The sequence below is a fragment of the Schistocerca piceifrons genome, chromosome 8, assembly GCF_021461385.2.
Source record: "Schistocerca piceifrons isolate TAMUIC-IGC-003096 chromosome 8, iqSchPice1.1, whole genome shotgun sequence".
NCBI classification, from domain to species: domain Eukaryota; kingdom Metazoa; phylum Arthropoda; class Insecta; order Orthoptera; family Acrididae; genus Schistocerca; species Schistocerca piceifrons.
The window spans coordinates 76974802-76996786 of NC_060145.1; the positions used below are offsets into that span (position 1 = coordinate 76974802).

At 39.9% G+C, this 21985-nt stretch overlaps 1 protein-coding gene and 1 long non-coding RNA gene across 2 annotated transcripts in view; one reads left to right on the forward strand and one right to left on the reverse strand.

Moving 5' to 3' along the window:
* LOC124712082 (protease inhibitors-like) overlaps positions 1-1971 on the forward strand; it is a 50042-nt gene extending 48071 nt beyond the window's left edge. The window contains exon 4 of the mRNA XM_047242378.1: positions 1859-1971. Coding sequence (XP_047098334.1) covers positions 1859-1971 — 113 coding nt within the window. The remainder of the gene's footprint in view (positions 1-1858) is intronic.
* Positions 1972-6311: 4340 nt separating this feature from the next.
* Positions 6312-21985, reverse strand: part of LOC124711852 — a 72846-nt gene continuing 57172 nt past the window's right edge. The window contains exon 4 of the long non-coding RNA XR_007005534.1: positions 6312-6450. This is a non-coding gene — a long non-coding RNA (uncharacterized LOC124711852). The remainder of the gene's footprint in view (positions 6451-21985) is intronic.

Consider the following 21985-nt stretch of genomic DNA (forward strand, 5'->3'; position numbering starts at 1 on the left):
ACTACTATTACTACGAGTACTTCTGCCATAGCCATGTGGACCAAAAAATGAGAGCAATCGAAACTGTATTTTGGAATAATACAAATAATTTCAATGTTGATTGTAGCTGCGGCGAACAGCAGTACAGCGACGTGCTTTAGTTTGATGATGGCGTCTACTGACTCATGTAGGAACTTAAAGCTAACAGTCTTGTGAAAGCTGCTCTCAGCACCGTCAGGTACTGCAGAAGAACACTGCAAATGGCGAAACGGCCCAGGTTGGAAAATGAAGCAGTCACTCCATGCGCTGAACTTGTTGGTCTTCGGAGTAAGAATTAGCGATGCTTGGGCACTGTACGAGGTGCATTCAAGTTCTAAGGCCTCCGATTTTTTTTCTAATTAACTACTCACCCGAAATCGATGAAACTGGCGTTACTTCTCGACGTAATCGCCCTGCAGACGTACACATTTTTCACAACGCTGACGTCATGATTCCATGGCAGCGGCGAAGGCTTCTTTAGGAGTCTGTTTTCACCGCTGGAAAATCGCTTAGGCAATAGCAGCACGGCTGGTGAATGTGCGGCCACAGAGAGTGTCTTTCATTGTTGGAAAAAGCCAAAAGTCACTAGGCGCCCGGTCAGGTGAGTAGGCAGCATGAGGAATCACTTCAAAGTTGTTATCACGAAGAAACTTTTGTGTAATATTAGCTCGATGTGCGGGTGCGTTGTCTTGGTGAAAAAGCACACGCGCAGCCCTTCCCGGACGTTTTTGTTGTAGTGCAGGAAGGAATTTGTTCTTCAAAACATTTTCGTAGGATGCACCTGTTACCGTAGTGCCCTTTGGAAAGCAATGGGTAAGGATTACACCCTCGCTGTCCCAGAACACGGACACCATCATTTTTTCAGCACTGGCGGTTACCCGAAATTTTTTTGGTGGTGGTGAATCTGTGTGCTTCCATTGAGCTGACTGGCGCTTTGTTTCTGGATTGAAAAATGGCATCCACGACTCATCCATTGTCACAACCGACGAAAAGAAAGTCCCATTCATGCTGTCGTTGCGCGTCAACATTGCTTGGCAACATGCCACACGGGCAGCCGTGTGGTCGTCCGTCAGCATTCGTGGCACCCACCTGGATGACACTTTTCGCATTTTCAGGTCGTCATGCGGGATTGTGTGCACAGAACCCACAGAAATGCCAACTCTGGAGGCGATCTGTTCAACAGTCATTCGGCGATCCCCCAAAACAATTCTCTCCACTTTCTCGATCATGTCGTCAGACCGGCGTGTGCGAGCCCGAGGCTGTTTCGGTTTGTTGTCACACAATGTTCTGCCGTCATTAAACTGTCGCACCCACGAACGCACTTTCGACACATCTAAAACTCCATCACCACATGTCTCCTTCAACTGTCGACGAATTTCAATTGGTTTCACACCACGCAAATTCGGAAAACGAATGATTGCACACTGTTCAAGTTCGCCATTTTAAGTATTTAAAACAGTTCTCATTCTCGCCGCTGGCGGTAAAATTCCATCTGCCGTACGGTGCTGCCATCTCTGGGACATATTGACAATGAACACGGCCTCATTTTAAAACAATGCACATGTTTCTATCTCTTTCCAGTCTGGAGAAAAAAAATCGGAGGCCTTAGAACTTGAATGCACCTCATATGTACAGATAACTGCGATTTCATTTGTTTGCATGTGGTACTTATCGTGTAGCCGTAATTTAGTAACAGAATTACTTCCAGCCCTCTTGCTTTACTTTTGCCGAATTGATACAGGTTTTTTTTGTGATCTTTCCCTAATTTGTGGAAACCAGCCTGCATATTTGTCGTGTACCAGCTGTATGAGTATCTAGCGAGCGTGTTCACCTGTTGCAGCGATCGCGTGCACTCCGGGGTCGGTTTTCAAGAGGGGCTGCAACCTGTGCCAGTGTATGCTCGACGGCCGTTCCACAGTGTGCACTCACATAGACTGCCCACGAGAGAATTAGTACTGCTGTGAGTACCTACATGCTTGTATTAATTGTTGTATATTGTTTGCCAATCGGCAAAATAAAAAAAATGCGGTTGTAGACTAAAACAAATACCTTTTCTGTGCTGATTGCTGTTGCAACCGGCAGTATGTCGAGAATCTGTAATGTACTGTATATATTTTTTATTGGCACAACGTCATTGAATATGACATTACATAAAAACAAAAATTCCTGAACAGAAAAACGTACAATAATAAAAATAAACAGCAAAGTGAACGGGAGGTAAAAAGGAAAGTTCTGCGTTCTGGCCCTGGACGGGTAGGATTCGACCAACCCTCATCTCATAGTCTACCAATGGCGTTACTGGATGCTGTTTAGAAGGGTACGTGGTCAGCACACGGCTCTCCTTGTTGCTGTCGCGTTTATTGGACAAACACATGTCAAAATAAAACAAATGTGAATAATATGTGATCGTTATAATAACAATAATAATAATAATAATAATAATAATAATAATAGCAATAATAACAATTCAGAGCATTCAGTCTGGTTCTAAAGTCACCTGCTTTGAAACACCTGCCATAAAAGACAAGAACTGAACACCTCCAATCTCCAACCTCAGCGAATTCCAAGTTGACCATTTTGCCATTAAACAGAAAGCACAACTAAGGATCCAGAACACAATGGTTGTTAGAAATACCAGCGTAGATTCGGATAATTACTTTTCCAATATCAAAGTTATACTAATTCTAAGATATACCAAGAAGATTAGCCCCAGAAAAAATAATAAATTAGGACAGAGACAAGCTATGCAGCGTCCAAGGATTCACCTACAAGCTGCAAACTATAAATCTGGAGGTCTGTGGGAACAACCACAATAGGGTACAGCCACAGGACGTAAGGGCACTGTCCGACGCACAAAATCAAGAAATCATGCTTAATGGGACAATGAGCGAGATGCGCCAGTAAAGCTAAGACAGGATGCTTAGCAGAAATGGAATTGGGAGAAAAATGAAGCGAATAGGATCAGCTTCCTAAACGCGAGAAAATCTGGATCAGAAATCACCATCGGGGTGAAGCTTGCTTTTGATAAGAATCAATAGGTACTGATTGAGCAATACATTAAAAATATCACATAACATCTACAAATACATACAGCACAATGTGATCAAATACAAACACCCAAACCTACATTTCAAAGATTCCAAAGGGAAACTAGTTCACAGTGACGAAGGTAATTGCCAGATTGTAGGAAGTTATTTTGAATGTCTCACCAACTGTGGGTCTCCAGGGATCCCATCATTTGCGAAAGCAATTCCAGTATCAATCCTCGTTCATCTCTACCAACGTAGGGGGAAATCAGTAAGATCATCGACGTACTCAGGGACAAGGTACCATCTACATATACGACAGATGGCTCTTGAGCTATGAAAGTATACAGGACAGGCAATCGATAAACTTGTTGCAATTATTAAACAGGTTTGGGAAACTGAAAGACCTCCAGGTGGGTGACCACTCTCATAATTCATCCTCTACATAAGGAAGGGGACAGAACACATGTAATCAACTTCTGTGGCATCTCTCTCTCCTGAGAAAACGCAATTTATGAGAAACATAAAATCAGCTCTGGTATCCCTAGATGTGTAGAGCTGAATATGTGGTAGCTTTTTAAAATTGAGGGTGAAACTGCTATAGGAACATTGCTTGTTATTTCTTCAGTTTATTTAAATTTGGACTGATTACAAAACTAGTGTCACCTGCAAAAAGAACTAATCTTTCTTGATGTACATTTGGCAGAAGATCGTTTACATATATCAGTACAATAGTACACCTAAGATTGATCCTTGTGGAACCCCATTTATGATTTCTCTCCATTCAGAACAATGTCCTGGGACTATATTGTTTGAATTACTATGTACAGCTTTCTGCATTGTTTTGATTAGATGTGACATTGTCCATTGGTCAGCTGTACCACCAATCCCATAAAACTTCAATTTATCTAGGAGAATTCTGTGCTTCAGAAACTGAATCAGTGTATCACAAATACATACTATTATCCCACCTTTGTACAAATTGAGATATATACAGGGTAAACCCAAACTCCATCAATAATTCTTCAGGGATACTTTCCTAGTATTTTGGTATAAGGTGCCTATGGTTTGCAGTGGATAGTTACACAGTAATAATGTAACTATGCCTCATTCAATTCGTTAGGCAAGATACCATTGTTCCTGTGAAAATACCTTGAAAATAGTGGAAAACCTGTAATATACAATAGCAAAAATGCACAACACAAAATACAGAAGGAAAAGTACTGTGATATAGTTGCAGTCACTGTGGAGCAGCTCAGCATATGGTCGTTGTGTCGCTCTTCCACTGTATTCTGTACGATATACATACATACTTACTTAGTTGGCTATCTAGTTAGTTACTAATTTGGCCCCACAAACTGCAGTCGGTTTTTGGCCTCGCCAATCTGCCTCCTCCATCTAGGTCTGTCCATGTACTCTTCTCCAGTTAGTCCCATCGTAAACACATCTTCTCTGATCCCATCAGTCCATCTGTGCTGCAGTCTTCCCATCGGTCTGTTGCTTCTCACGTCTTCTCCCAGCACCTGACTGGTGATCTGGCCTTCTTGGTGCATTATGTGCTTGTACCACCTGTCTCCTCTCTCTAATCACAGCCCCAATGTGCAACGATTTATAAAATTCCTGAAATTGGCGGTTTTACATTTTTATTAAGTTTGTTTCCATCTTTTATTGCTCCAAACATCTGCCTCATAACAGCATTCTGAAATGTTAGGAGTGTTATAGTGCAGGTCTCCACTCTGTATAGGACGATGAGTTGTATTACTGTCCAGTAGATACTTATCTTTGTGGATCTCTGTGGAAACTTGGACTTCAGTAGCTTTCCAAGTGCAAACCTTGTCCTGTTCCCTGCCTGGATTCTTTTCATTATTTCCTGCTCCATCTCAATCCTTTCACTGAGTTTTGCCTCTAGACATTTGAATTTTTTAACTCTTTGAAGGATTTTACCATCTATATCTAAAGCTCTGTCATCTTTCTCTGTGCTCACAGTGAGGTATTTGCTCTTATACAGACTAGTAGATAGAATTTGTTGCTTCTGAGTCACTTATTTACATTGTATATATGAATCAAATGTAAAGATAGCTAAATTTTCGTTTTTCCTCTTAACGAAATTGAAAGTTGAGATAACTTTGTATATAATTTATATATATAATTTGAGTAGGTGACTCAGAACCTACAGATTACATCTACGATCCCAACCTTTATTTCGAGCTCACCTTATCAAAATTATCTATAAAAAAGCGAAATTTTCAATTTTTTCTTTATTTTTTGGGAGTAGAAAGTAAGGCCATTAATAAAATTATGCGAGTTAGGCATCAAACTCAAAATTATAGGATTACTACAGAGAAAGATATGTCCAAAAAAAATTTAAGGAAGGGAAACAAAATATTTTAACACAAATGTCTAATTTTCAGGCTCATGGTTGTGGCTGGACATCAAATATAATTATTGGTGGGAAACTAGGAATTAATAGATATGTTCCCCTAAGAGGCACATCTTACATCGAAAAGCCAGAAAAAATAAAAATAAAAAGCATCTGTTACTGTGGAAAATCAAAATCAAAAATGTTTTCTGTGGGCTACAAAATTACGGTGTATCTGCAAATGAAAATATGGATAGAGTCATGAAACATTAAAATGTTAGGGCTAATATTGATCAGAAACTTGAAAATTTTGAATTTGCCATAGTGGTTGATAACATTTCAAAAATTGAGGCTAAAATTAATAAACATATTACTGTTTATTTATTTGATGAAAAAATCAAGTGTATCGATTAAAAATAACAAAACATAAGAAAGACAAACATATAAATTTGTTTTATTACAAAAATGGTGAAAATTCACATGAATGGTTCAAAAATTATATCCATGCTTGTTTTGAGGCAAATTGAAAAAAAGTAAAATTTATTTGTGATGTGTTGATTCTCCACTTCATCTGTAACTCAGTAAGTTTTAAAAATTATCAACATACACAGAATGTTTCATTTGTTATTTATGCAGATTTTGAGATTTTGAGATTTTGATATTAAAAGTGCCTAATTGTCACCAAATCCAAAAATGAAAAAAACTTTAAAGTTTATTCAAAATTATCCTGTACTATCAGAGTATGATTTTAACAGAGGATATTACAAGGATATATTAAAAAATAAGTATAAACTTAGCAACAAAAAGATAAATTTAACAAAATTAAACTTAAATAACTGATTTTATACTATTCATTTATTATTATAAGAATAAATGCACACAAGTTGTATACTATTAAATATAAAAAATATGAACCAAGTATTTTTTATTGCTATATCAATTACACTGATAAACACAAGGATCAAGTCTTATATCAAGGACCAAGTTATCATAAAAAATACAGTGAACACATGGAAAAAGGGTCTGTAGAAATTGGAAGGATTTATCCTGAAATTGAAGAAATGAGACCATTAATGCTTGCAGAACAGTCAAGACATATATGATCTAAAATATGCTCATTATATAGACAGTATTATACAAAAAATAATAAGAAAGTTCATCATCATGGTCATTTAAGAGGAAAATATATAAATCTATTGTTTAATATATGTAATTTACAACTGAAGAAATCTAATTTTGTAGCAATACAACTGAAGAATTCTAATTTTGTGGCAATTTCTGTACATGATCTCACAGAACAAGATTCTTATTAGTTCATAAAAGAACTCGTTTATGATAAAAAAGAATAGATTTGATACCCAATAATGAAGACATATTAGTTTTGGCAAGACAACAGAAAATTTGAAGATGAGATTTACTGACATATTTACATTCATAGCTTCATGTCTTGACAAAGTGTCGTCAAATTTATGAAAGAATAAGATGAGAAACGTTAGGAAATTTTTCCCAGCTGATTTCTTCAATCTAATGATAAGAAAAGGTGTCTATCCATACTATTATAAGGATTCTTAGAAGAAATTTGAAGGAACACAGTTCCAGCAAAAGAAGAATTTTACAAAAACCTAAATGACTGTGAAATAAATGATGAAGATTATAAACATGCAAAATTAGTTTGGAAAAAATTTAATATAATTTTTTGTGGCTATCATGATTTGTAGCCTTAAACTGATGTTTTGTTATTGGTTGATCATATGAAAATTTTAGAAAAACTTTTATAAATGAGTATGACATAAATGAGTATGACATAAATGAGTATGACATCTTGGAGTTTTCCTGCACCTGAGTTAAATTGAAATGAAATGTAAAAATGACTGAACAACCACTACAATTATTACATGAGGAATAAGAGGTTGTACATCCCAGTGTTGTGAACGATTATGATGTAAAAAAGTTGTCAAATTACTTGGCATATTTAGATGAAAACAATCTGTACAGTTACAGAGAGAAAAACTTCCCGCACTTTACCTCCTAATTCAAGGGATGGCGCTGCAAGCAACGCTGGGGAAGTAGAGGGTACCACTTCACTATGCGCCATATCGCTGTTGCTATGACATATTCCACCCTATCAGAAGCCGTCCCTTGCATATAAAAGTGGGAGCCTCGTTACTTCATGACAGTCAGTTTTAGCCCTGACGACGACCATGGAGGTAGTGGTCGAAAGCTTGGAGTTTTATCCTGAATTGACGCGGCATGTACACCGAGAGATTTTTATTCACACTATGTGGGATTTGAATGGGATGGTCCAGAATCTTAGGATTCTAAAAAAATAAGACACTTAACTGGGTATGTATTTCAAGCAGATCTAAAATATCCTAAAGAACTGCCTGATTTACATTAAGACATACCATTAGCTCCTGAAACTAAAATTGTGCCTGTACCTAAAGAAAGTAAGTTGGCTTCTCTGGACAGTGAAAATAGCTATGAAGTTCACTATACAAACCTTAAACAGTATAAAGTGTGTGAAAAAGGACTTTACAACTTTAAAAATTCATATAAATGTATTGAAAGAAGATATAGAGCAGAGTTTAGTGTTATTTTGTAGGGAAACAAAAGATTTTTTCCCTGAAACTAAAGATGTTGTATGTGTCTTCCATTGGTTATCCTGCATACATCCCATCAGAAGTTCCTCCCAAAAATGGTGAGCCCTATGGGACTTAACTTCTGAGGTCATTAGTCCCCTAGAACTTAGAACTACTTAAACCTAACTAACCTAAGGCCATCACACACATCCATGCCCGAGGCAGGATTCGAACCTGCGACCGTAACGGTCACGCGGTTCCAAACTGAAGCACCTAGAACCACATGGCCACACTGGCCAGCAGTTTCTTCCCAACTCACTGTATCATAGCAGGTGTAACTTGCTCAGTGGTGGTGTAAATTCTTGCTCTACGTTCAGGTAGAGAAGCTGGCACAGGAGGTACAAATATGATATCTTTGATGAATCCGCTTAAAAAAATCGAGTAGTGTCAGGTCTGAGGAAGTGAGGGCCATGCAATTGGAGCATCACAGCCAATCCGTTGACCTGAAAAGCGGTCACTTAGAAAATCCCAGACGTGAGCCAGGTAGTGGGGGGTGGTGCACCAACGTGCATGAAGTACACATTTCGTTCTTGGTCATCTTCATCGATCTGTGGTACCAAAAATTGTTGTAACATATCGACGTACACTATTCCATTGATGGTTCTGTCATGGAGAAACTTACTGAGCACCCTATTTCTACAAAACATTTATGCCCTCATAAATTGTAGGCCTACTTAGAGGATCTTTAGCGCACTTGGTACGAAAATTGTGCTAGGCTGTTGTCGCTGACTTCGATTCTTCAAACCAAAACACACAGCTAGCATGTTCGGGTCCAGTGACTGCAGCCATCTTTAACGCAAGTGCTGATAGCGCTCCATACGGTGCGATTCGGCACTAGCGAACTATCCGAGAGAAAACGTGATGTATTGCCCTACAAATTGGCACTACAGTCACCTCTGTATATACTATGAATTATTTTATATGAATTTTTAAAGCTGTAAAGTCCTTTTTGAAACACCCTGTATTTGTCTCTAGGAATGAAGACAACAAAAAAGCACAGAGTTTTAATATTTAAACGGTTTGATTGATTGGATATATATATATATATATATATATATATATATATATATATATATATATATTTGATAGAGAAATGAAAATGAAAGGAAAGAAAAATTTTGTAAAAGATTTCAACAAACTGATGGATATTTCAGTATTTGGGAAAACGATGTAAAATATTAGGAAAAGAGTGGATAGAAAACGAATTTCAGGTGGAGATAAATGTGAGAATTTTGTGGCAAAGCCAAACTTCAAAGGAATATCAATATTTTTTGAAAATTTTGGTGCAATTCATATGAATAAAACTAAAATTTTGTTTAATAAACTTGTCTGCTTTGGTATGAGAATATTTGATTCATCCACAGATCTGATGTATGGTTTTGACTATACAGTTATGAAATTAAAATAGAATTAAAATATGATAAATTTGGTTTTAGCGACCATCCAGCAGATATATATTTCACAAGAAAACAAGAAAGTTGTAAAAAATTGGATGTAAAGGAAGAATTTTGTGGTCTGAGAGCAAAAATGTATGATTATAAAGTTGGTGACCGGATAGAAAAAAATCGAATGGTATTACGAAACATGTTGTTTAAAATAAAATAAGGTAAGAAGATTATATAGATTATTTGTTCAACAGCACAGAATAGTACAGAACTATGAATTTGAAATGAAGCATGAAACGTCAAATTTCTTCAATTGAGGTAAAGAAAAACCCATTGAGTGCCTTGGACGACAAAATTCTGGAAAATAAAATAGATGCATTGCCAAATGGATGTTATTCCTTATTCTGTATTTCTCAATGTGATAGGGTCCACAATTGTGCTGAATTCTTTTGAAAGATTTCTGGAAGCCTTCAGCCACCATTCTCTTTATTTCATGTATGATTGTATAATTTCGGCTTTAGGCCATTTTTAAGTATTTTATGGATGATTGTTTAGTAGTAGATTACGTCATGTATGTCATTGCTCCTAGACACCATGTTATGCTCATAAAATAAATCCAATATGTTCACACTATATTAGGAGAAACAATGTATATGACATAATCTACTACTAAAAATCATTCATAAAATACTTGAAAATGTCCTAAGGCCGGAATTGCACAATTCTACATGAAATAAAAAGAATGGCAGCTGAAGGTTTCAATAAATCTTTCAAAAAATGATTCATTATTATTACATTCATAATCAAATACTTCAATTCCAGTGTATTGCATATGGTTCCTGCTCTCTCTTCAGAAGTATATGATATATACAAATTAATAAGAAAAACAAAAAATGCTTAATAACATTTTTTCTATATAAGTGGAGCCTCTACTCAAGAAGCTCAATAATGCAAGCAACCCTAATTTTTTTAAAAAATAGTGAGCTACAAGTAAATGTTTTATATTATATTACTGGATGCGAATATTTTAATAGCAGATGGCGAAAAATTTGTATGGGGTTTAATAATGAGTTTAAGAAGTAGATATTTGAAATTAATAACTAATTGTGGGTTTCATTTTTTGAAGATGGACAGATTAAATTTGATACAATGGATTAAAGACAACGAATAATAATAATACTGAGTTTCATGATTTGGAATTTTTATTTTAACTGAGTATTTTTAATTTTATGTCTTACATGCTACTGTGCTGGCACTTAAATTTTTTCACAAATGAGTCAGATCTCAGTAGTTTCTTACAAAATCTTGATTGATGCCCAAATTATTATTTGAAAAATAAAATTGTTGAAAATTTGCATATAAAAGCTGTTTTTATTATAAAATAATGTTATGACAGGGAGCAATGTATGCTGATAAACCAACTGTTCCTCTACTGTGCACAGTACACAATGCTGGGAAATGTGTTTGTGTCCTTCCACATTTAGTATTTACATATTTTAAACGCCACACTGCCTCCTCCGTACTTCATTGCTGGCACTACACATGATGGCAGGTAATGTTCTCCAGCCATTCGCCTAATCCAAATCCTTCCATTGAACTGCTATAGGGTACAGTGTGATTCATCTTTCCCAATTACTCGTTTCCAGTAACACAGTCGTTGTGCTAGCTACCTGCTGATAGCAGTTTGGAACACACAAGTGATTTTTTACGCTTATTTCATGCGATTTCTTATAACCACTCTTCATAGTGGTCGATGGTCCCAGTCCATCAGCGTGTGGGGTCTGCCTGGTCTTGGTTTGGTCATGGCTGTTCCTTAGCGTTTCCACTTCTCGTCACCAACAGTCGGGGAGCTTTAGAAGTATTGAAAAGTTGCTGACGGATTTATTACTCAGGTGACAGCCAATGACTAGTCCACAGTCGAAGTCACTCAGGTCTCCTAGCCGGCCCAATCTCCTCTTTCTGTGTCTTTGTTGTGAAGAAAGTATTCAAAATGGTTCAAATGGCTCTGAGCACTGTGGGACTTAACATCTTAGGTCATCAGTCCCCTAGAACTTAGAACTACTTAAACCTAACTTACCTAAGGACATCACACTCATCCATGCCCGAGGCAGGATTCGAACCTGCGACCGTAGCAGTCCCGCGGTTCCGGACTGCAGCGCTAGAACCGCACGACCACCGCGGCCGGCGAAGCAAGTATTTCCAACCTCCATTTACACGGGTGGGTTTGTCTCCCATGATATCTAGTGGTCAATTGTTGTGCTGTTGTGATACAGGATACCATGAACTGATGATGTCTTTGTGGAGCCCGTGACCGTATTGTCAAATTTCTAATAATGGACTCTCTCTTTGCAGTTACCAATCAACGAAGGATTTTGGAGCTGCCCTGACTCAACAGCCATGTGGTGAAACGCTGGAAACTTTCCTGGGCGTTGGAGCAACAGCCTGTGATACACGTTTCTCATCAACTCTGTCCTCCTCTTTCGCACCTTCTGTTTCTGTTTCAAACAAAAACCAATATATTTTCTGTTAATAAAATGTCAGGGTTGTGTATCTTCGCCATTCATTGACAATTTCCCTACTCTCTCAAGAGTCGTACTTCTACTTTATTAAACACAGAGGAAACAATGTGGCAGCCATCTCATATTATTTCTTACAAGCATTAGTTTTCTACTTCGGTGATATTAAGTGTTGGTTATTATTTGTGTGGTTTCCAGTGTCAGCTACTACTCTTTAGTTCGTGAGAAGTTTAGCAATATTACAGCCTCTGCATAGCAGTGAATCAGATAGAGTGCTATTTAATTCATATTCTTCAAACGTTTGAGTTTCTATATTGTCTATACGACTTTGTTTAGTGGGACAACCCACATCGAAGTAAAATAATCGAGAGTTTTCAGATCATGTTTCACAACCAATTCGACATAAAAATTTTCGTTGTGATATTTTTTTCGAGCAAAGACCTGATACAGCAGGTCTAGAGCCTCTGATATACAACCAAAGAAACAAGCTACCAAGGTGGAAGAAGGGACGAAATAATATGTTTTTCCCTTTATTGTTATTTCATCCCTCCCTCACGCAGGAAGTAGGTGGGCGGCGGTCGAGAGGAGGGGGGGGGGGAATAGGGACGGGGCTGTTCTGATTCACTATCAAGAAACATATATGAAAGTGGTTTTAAGAGCTGACTAGTTCAGAATTACTAAATTTTAGCCGGCCGGTGTGGCCGTGCGGTTAAAGGCGCTTCAGTCTGGAACCGAGTGACCACTACGGTCGCAGGTTCGAATCCTGCCTCGGGCATGGATGTGTGTGATGTCCTTAGGTTAGTTAGGTTTAATTAGTTCTAAGTTCTAGGCGACTGATGACCTCAGAAGTTAAGTCGCATAGTGCTCAGAGCCATTTGAATCATTTAAAAAAAAAAAAAAAAAAAAAAAAAAACTAAACTTTGTAAATTGCATTTGTGATGACTTTTCTGAGATGTTCTTAAATAAGAGATGCCGCTTTCTTTAAATGCTTTTTTGCTAACTGAGAGGTCAGTAATAGGCGTTGAGTGTTTACAAAGAATGTGTGATTGACGGAGGTGGCCCAGGAACAGAGCTGTTCGAAAGTAAGAGAAGAAACGGGGATATGAGGCACTCTTTCATATGGGGGGGTGGGGGGGCGGAGGAGTGTGCTCTTAAGGCTGGGAGGATGGTTAAATCACTGGGCGGATTTCGTGTTTAGTTAGGAGGTGGTGCTGTAAGTTTCGTTGGAGCGGGATGTGGTGGATGAAAGTAGATATAAGGTGGGCTATGCTAATACCAGCGGTGAATAGTAGTAGAGATAAACAGAAATGAAACAATAGGGTGTTTAGTGTAAAGTCTGAGGCAGGTATAGGAATCTCAAGGTGTTCTCTCTGAGAGAGGGGGGTAGGGTTAGGGGCGGAAGGATTAAGAAGATTATGCAGGAGTATGATGTGGCAGAGGACACAGATAGAGAAGACGAAGTGCAAAACGTTCGAAGATTTGGAGGGAGGGTTAGAGCTTTTTGTGCTGCGAAAATCATGTCGTCATTGGCGTAATAGTGGTTTAACTTCACATCGAGAAGTTTTCAGAAGCACATATTCGTCTTTAACACTGAATAGAAGACATGTCGAACTAAATAATTTTTCTTTTTGTTCAACATTTATCCTTCCGCTTGTGATGGACAATAGCCCATCCGTTAGTTGGCGATAATTACAATTATGTTAATTCTGTGCCCAAGCACACCAGTTACGAAGGGGACGACAATGGTGTCCGCTCTCTGCTGTACACTTTGTTTGTGTACAAGGGGAATTCAATAAAGCAGGTTGGTTTTATTCAGGATTCTAATACACCACAGGATTCCCCATTCTTTTGGTTACAAAACCCTATTATTTACTCAAGACCTGTATGCTCGTATGGTACGACTCTACACGCTGGCGTCGGAGCCAAAGTATTGCTGCATAAATAATCTACACACAAACCACGTACTGCTTCCCTTCCTTCATTTTGCACAGGTGGCCCTTCGTTGCTCTTCTGTAGGCGGCGAGGAATGCATAGGGTACACACACTGAGTATCCCAGCTGTTGGACGAGTGTGTCAGCACCACCAACAGAGACGTCCAGTTGAGCAGCGAGGTGTTCGACTGTAACCCGTCGATCGCCTTGAGTGAGAGTGTCCGCACGTTCCCAGTTTGCAGAAGACGCAGCTGTGTTGGGCCGGCCGACCTTGTAGATGAAAGACTCCTCGCCCGACTGCTCACCATGCTTTTTTAACTGCCAGGTTTCCCTTTACATTCTGCAAGCGCCTATGAATATCTGCGATACTCTAGTTTTCCGCCAAAAGAAACTCAATGGCATCACCGATACAGACGCCATTTTGAAGGCTAGAGAGCGCCGCCACCTATCCGAACTTCATGAAATTGTAGGGGCTGAAGTGGAAATATTCAAAGATGTCCAACAACAAATTCCGCTCTTTCCAATCAAAATTGACGGAAAAATTTGCGTGTTGCTTTTCTGGGGAGTACATGGATAGCCAGTGCAAGTGATACCTAGACCGAGTGTTCTGCAGATATGCGTGGAAAGCTGAGAACCTCACTTAGGTTGTGTATAAATATCAAATCATAAATTAAAAGATTCTAGAGTAATTAATAATAATGCGCAATGGCCCCGTTTAGACCAAGCATTCGTATTTCGTAACTTACGTTGTTGAGTATCCTAGCTTAAGAATAACGACGAAGACAATGATACTCGTTGTTATCCACTACCGAGAACGTATAGAAATTAAATAAATTGTAAAGTGATTGTAGAATCGTACAGCAAAAGGCAATAAAGAATAAAAAACTGGAACTACGACAAATTGTTTCCCACCGCACATTAACATAAGAAACTGCGTCCGAATACTTGTGGCGAGAGCAGGAGGTGAGGAACAAGCTAGGGAAACGTAAAAGGTAGCAGAAAAGGAGACAATATTGACACTGAAGATACATGTAAAGAACTGAAAATAAAAGTAGCTCTGAAGCACACTGATGAATATAAACAAAAAGCTTCATACAGAAACAAAGCCAGACACCACAACACCAGCCAGAGTTTGGAAAGATAGGACGGGAGAAACATCGGACGCGCTTGGCGACCTCAGGAAGACTGCTGTATGAGTAACCTGCAATGGGACTACACATCCGAATACTGGTGAAAGTGACGATGAACTTACTTTAGCCTTCTTACTTCGTTCCGTGTTTTCATCAGAGAAGTTAAGAGCCATTTCATTAATAGGAGCAGATGGTTGGGAAAATTGTAGATTAAATATGTGCAAATCTGGACATTTCCTATCGAATGATAACGCTCTTATATTTTTTTATTTATTGTCTTTCAGTTCACCTGTAAAATGTCTAATAAGACAGGCAATGAAGTTAAAAAATAGCGAAGAATGCTTACATTCTAATGAGTAGCAATCAGCGCTAATATTTTCAGTGAGTTTATATACACGCATCAGATTGAAAAGCCAGGTAAGAGGATGGTGCGTGTTGCACTGAATGTATTGTTGTTGTCTTCACTCCGAAGACTGGTTTGGTGCATAACTTCACGCTAGTCTATCCTGTTCAGGCCTCTTCATCCCGAATAACTACCGAAATCTACATCTATTTCAACCTGATTACCGTATTCAAGTCTTCCCTCTACAGTTTTACCTCCAACGCTGTGTCATGTACACGAATACCATAAGAGTACGTATCACCAGTAACTGCTCATACTTTATGTTGCTGAGCTACCCAGACACTACTGCCCTCTCAGCTTGACTTCTGCAGGAGCTTTCTTATATTGTATAAACTCTGCTCACCTCGGTATCTTTTTGGGTAAGCACCTCCGAGAAAAATGAATTGATGGAGCGTGTTTTAAGCGCAGCCTATGGTCTGCTCCACTCCGCAGTCAGCTGCACTACTTTGTGGAACTTTCTGTCTGGTTAGAACTGCAGTTCTGATGGATGGACATGAGTCTTGCATATGCGGCCGCGAAAACGGGGTCTGGGTTCTAATGCGAATCACTGTGAAGTGTGAGGCAAAGGATAATTTTCATCGCAACTCTTATTAAGGTTTCATCCCGTTCGATTCACGGATGGAACGTGAGAGATTGGTTGCATTTACACCTATGTGCGCTTAAAAATACAGTATTAATGTTGCACAATAACTTTTATTTAGTAGTTCGATATGAGGAGGAGGAGGAGATTAGTGTTTAACGTCCCCTCGACAACGAGGTCATTAGAGACGGAGAGCAAGCTCGGGTGAGGGAAGGATGGGGAAGAAATTCGGCCGTGCCCTTTCAAAGGAACCATCCCGGCATTTGCCTGAAGCGATGTAGCGAAATCACGGCAAATCTAAATCAGGATGGCCGGAGACGGGATTGAACCGTCGTCCTCCCGAATGCGAGTCCAGTGTGCTAACCACTGCGCCACCTCGCTCGGTATAGTTCGATATGAACCGGCTTCCGGGTTTCTAGGTCATCCTCAGAGAATTTAAAACTGAACAGTCCAGACGACATCAGCGTGAGTTCATAGGCGGATAAGGACTGTTTATCAAAGATATATGACATTTTACTACCATCTATCGATAAAAATGTAGAAGCGTATTGAAACAGACGCAGAAGGTCTGAACAAATGAATCTTATATTACTTCAAACTCAAAGGGTAAAAGTGAAGGAATGTATAAGCGAAAATGTCGAACAAGTGAACAATGGAACAGACTATTATCTGACATGGACGAACCGGTGAATGTGATGGAAAGCTCGTGAAAAAGTGTAGTGGGGAGGGAGGGGACTGGGGAAAGGAGTCTATTGAAGTGTGGATGTGGAACACTTATAATAACCATATTACATAATGGTGAGAAAAATATTAATTGGATGCTGCCTTCGTAAGTTTGCTCATATTTTTATTGGTGTTTATTAATAGTCAGGTTTCCAAAAAAATGGTTCAAATGGCTCTGAGCACTATGTGACTTAACTTATGAGGTCATCAGTCGCCTAGAAGTTAGAACTAATTAAACCTAACTAACCTAAAGACATTGCACACATCCATGCCAGAGGCAGGATTCGAACCTGCGACCGTAGCGGTCGCTCGGTTCCAGACTGTAGCGCCTAGAACCGCACGGTCACACCGGCCGGCCAACAGTTAGGGTCCACAGGAGTAATGCCACCTTGAAGGGTAACCAAAGCTCCTATGAAATACCACGCTATGGCTGCCCAAATCATCGGTGGAACCCAAGTCATGTTCCACTCTTGGGACCTAAACTCGGCCAGAAGTTGGAAACAGTGGTAAGCAAGACAAGTGCGACATTCTTCCATTGCTCCCCAGTCCAGGTTTTACGGCTTGGGCACCGCGTTTTCCTGTTAAGCGCATCTGCATCTCTGATGAGTGGTCTTTGAATTCAAACTCACCCTGCAGTTCCCTGCTTATGGAGATCCCTTTCTCATATTTTGACGCCGACAGTATTCTCGAGAGCAATATTCAGTTCTGCAGTGACTTTTGCAGCTATCGTCTTCTTATTTTTCGTCACAGTCATGACCGTCCACTGCGATCACTCAATACACGCTTTGACCGCGTTGAGACTTAGCGGATGATGGTTTCCCGCTTTTCCTGTATGCAGTTTAATAACTACGATCCAGCGTCTCTTGAAAGACCAGACACGACACTTCGGCTCCCTTGGTTTAGAAGTGCGCACCATGCGAGCACCAACAATGTACCTACGTTCGAATTCACTTAGCTCCGACATAATGCACTCACGACTACACAGAACATTGCTCTGATTGCGACTGACACTTGCAACGTACTGAGGACGTTGCACAGGTGCCGTACATGGTCAAACACAACAGCACAACCTGTAGGCATGGCTCGCGTCTACATTTTTGTTCAAGCTTGCATTTCCCGCGGTGTTTGCATACTTTTATCCATGCCCTGTATAGAACAGTCAAGAGGAGAAGTGATGAAAAGAGTGAAGTAGTGCAAGGAAGATGGGCTTGTGAATCAATATAGAAAAGTTGCAAATGATAGAAGGGTGAACAATTACTTGCCTGGGGATTTACAGGCGGGAGAGATGAGGTTGTAGGTACTTGAGAACTATAAATGCTTGGAATCATGATTCAAGTGGAGGAATAATGTCTAGCTAGGAGTAAAGGAACGAATCGTTAATGCCTCCAAATCATATAACAACCTAACATCAATCATGAAATCATGGGTAATCTCTGCTGTTGCTGTGGTCTTAAGTGCGAAGTGTAATTTGATGGAGTTGATGGAGTTCTCCGTGCACTTACAGCAGAGCAGCACGTCCTCGAGAAAAATTACGGCACGTAGTTTCCTCTTGCTTTCAGCCGTTCGCAGTACCAGCACAGCAGGGCTGTTTTGACTGATGTTACAAGGCCAGATCTGTCAATATCATCCAGACTGTTGCCCCTGCAACTACTGAAAAGGCTGCTGCTCCTCTTCAGGAACCACACGTTTGTCTGGCCTCTCAACAGATAACCCTCCGTTGTGGTTGCACCTACAGTAAGACTATCTGCATCGCTGAGGCACGCAAGTCACTCCTCCGACGGGGCAAGGTCCGTGGTTCGTGGGGTGCTTTACGAAAGTTAAAATGGACGCACGTGGTACAGTAATTGCCCAATACAGTTATGTGGCACAGAATGAGTGTCACCAACAGCTATAGACAAAAACTGATTGTGTATGAAAGAAACATCATAAGAGATACGCGCTATGATGAATCACCACAATATTGTACAAGAAGCAAAGGCCATGCGAGTGCAATGGCCTTCACATGTTGCGAGCATGTAGGTGGTATTCCAAATGTAGTGTTGATAGGAAGACCACGACCTAGATCAAGATGGAAGGATGGAGTACGGAAAGACGTGCAACATTTAGGGTTCAAAAATGGTTCAAATGACTACGATCACTATGCGACTTAACTTCTGAGGTCATCAGTCGTCTAGAACTTAGAACTAATTAAAGCTAACTAACCTAAGTACATCACACACATCCATGCCCGAGGCAGGATTCGAATCTGCGACCGTAGCGGTCGCTCGGTTCCAGACTGTAGCGCCTAGAACCGCACGGCCTTTCTGGCCGGCCAACAGTTAGGGTCCACAGGAAACGAGATTGAAGCTGCACAGGACGTGATCTGATCTACGCATTCTGTAAGGTCGCTGCATAATCTGTAAGCAAGTAACTAAGTAGAAATACTTTGGGGAATTTGAAGTGATGTCGACTGAGATTTGAGCTATTGAGTTTTGCCGTCGGGGAGGACGTATATGTCCTTGAGCAGACGCAGTAATTAGCAGGATGTTCTTGGAAAGTATCGTGGGTAGCCTTCACGTGAGTCGACATAAATCAACTGCACTTGTTCTCACGGCGTTTCACCTCGAGCACACAACACAATGGGTGGCTGGAGCAGTGAGAATTTCGACGCTCACGTTAGTTGGCAGTACACCTTTCAGTGTTAGAAGCGTCATTTAGACCGACAGCTTGAAGCATTGCAGACGAGTCCTTGAAAAGTTACGGGAACATGGTGATAACAATTCTGTCAGTACGACAACCAGAACACCCGTTTCATTGCCTTGCAACATTAATAAAACTACTGTGGAGAGACTGCAATGAATCACCGACTCAAACAGGCAACCCACAGTAGAACATTATGCATAGCAAACACATTAAAATTACACAGAGGTTTACCAGAATTCACAAGTCTATTTACGCTCGAAGACGACTAGCTACAAGTACATCATGCAAGATATCCGGTGTATAGTGGCCAGGTATACCAGAGTATTCGGTACCATCTGTCGATTTTCACCAATGACGTTATCACAAGGCTCTAAATGCAACACAAACATGATTTGTAAATCGTTCGAGCCACCGAAACAAGGTTCCCGTCTAATTAGAATACCCAAAATGAGTGAGTGTATTTCTTCGCCATTAATATTCAAAATTTTGCTTGCATTAGCTGCTAGTAAACCTTTCGGGATGTGAGGTGGTGGTCCAAGTAACTCTTCTGCTCCTGACGTTTCGTCCAGGACTCCGCTGGACATCCTCAGAGGCGCTCCTGTGCTGAATCTTGCCGACTGACCGGTCGGACGTCCGAGAGCGATATATATACTGCAGGAAAACGGGCGTGGACGAAGTAATACGTGATGAGCAGAGATAATCCTTGTCAAAGATAAAACTTAACTATCGATTGTCGTCTCGTCAAATACAAAATTGCCTAGCGACTCTGCAGAGCTACTGACCATATGTCGCTAAGTTTCATTGCCTCCTCTTCCCTATTAAAATTGTCCTGATGCTCATAAATATCAATGGCTTCTCTACATAGTCGTGGATAATAATTTCACGTTGTAGATCAAATTTCTGTTTCAGAAACCTTCACTTCGTGGTTTCCTGGCTGAAGAGCATGCTCTGCTACAGCTAATTTCTCTATTTTTCTTAGTCGGCAAAGACTTTTGTGCTCTTTTAGCGGTGTATTTAGGCTCCCGTTGGTAGTTCCAATATAGACTTTACCACACGTACACAGAATTTTGTATACACCACATGTCGACAGAGGAGGGCGGGAACAGCAGAATTTCTTGGACCACGGTCTTACATTCCGAAAGGTTTACTAGCAGCTATGTCATCCGGTCGTGAAAACCTTCATTCTTTGCTTGTATTTCCATCTGAATCGTTCTTTTAACTTCATTAATTTCAATTGATAAACGTGATTCGGCGAACTGCTGGTGTCAGATACAAACTGAAATCAGCACTCGATACATGGTCTCATGCAAAAACAGTACCACCTGTGTCAGAAAATGCGGTGCCTGATGAATGCTGTGTGGCGATTAATGTTTCGCAATTGAAGTTACGGAAGTTACATTTGGGATCTAGACGAAGACCGTAGTCAAGAATAGAATGGGATGCATAGACCGCTAGGCTGAATCTATTATGTTGTCTCTGCTAAGGAATGTTTTGCGATAGCTATTCCACAAAAATAACACTTTAGAGCAGTTTTCGAATTGAAAGCCTATAACGCAGCGATTTAGAGTTATTATTTAACTGCATAAAATGTTATTACAAAAGTTACGATTAATTGAACTATAAAATAAACAAATAAAAGAAAGATCTTTTAACACTTCGGTCTCTGAATTCCTCTTTCTAAGGAAGTTGCAGTTTTTGGCTTCATGGTTGTAGCTTACACAGAAAAATGCATTATCTTATAACAGCATTAGCATTTACGTTGTTGTTGTTTGCCTACAACGACCGTAGCAATTACCACGAGAGTTCTGTTTATTGTGCTACAACGACGGGTACAGACGTTGTAATGCTTTAACAGGGATGTTGACGAATTTTTTGTTTCCTGTTGGCAGTAGTATAGCTGTTATAACCAAAACTATGTTTTTTATAAAAATAAACTTGTATTTGAGAAACGCATAGCTCTATTTGACTTTTGCATATCTCGAAAAAACACTAACATACCGCGCGTGGTCTTCACGTGATACTGTACACTGCCTGTCACACACTGTGGACCTTAAGACGGCGTGTTCGTCTGCTGCGATATCTCGTTGACGAAGATCCGAAAATGGTTTTCCGAGCTTCAGCAGCTCAAGAATCTGCATAAAGCGACATGTCGTCAGAAATGGTCAGGTTTGGATCAAATGAGATACGTAACAAGTCGACCTACCATTAAATCGAACTCACTTGAAACTGCCAAAGTTTCGTTAACCATTCTTTTAAATGCGTCAGTGATTTCGGGATCTGAAGTGGTGTTGGGCAGCGCCTGCTTTGGTAGGTGACTGTTGACTCAAACTGGTGTCCTGTGAGCTGTGCCAAATGGAATTTGCGCCAATTGAAATATACACTCAGAGGTCGACTAATCCCTCCGTCTGAAATCAGTGACTTTCCCAGCAATTGGGCGATCTGAGGCCCCTTACGCCGGGTACTGATGAAGAGCACTGCAGATGTACGGACCAGAACTCGACTGTTTGACCCATTTACAAAAGTTTTGCTTATGACCGAACCGTCAAAAATTACAATGGAAAATATAAACACGAAATTATGGAAAATAAACTTA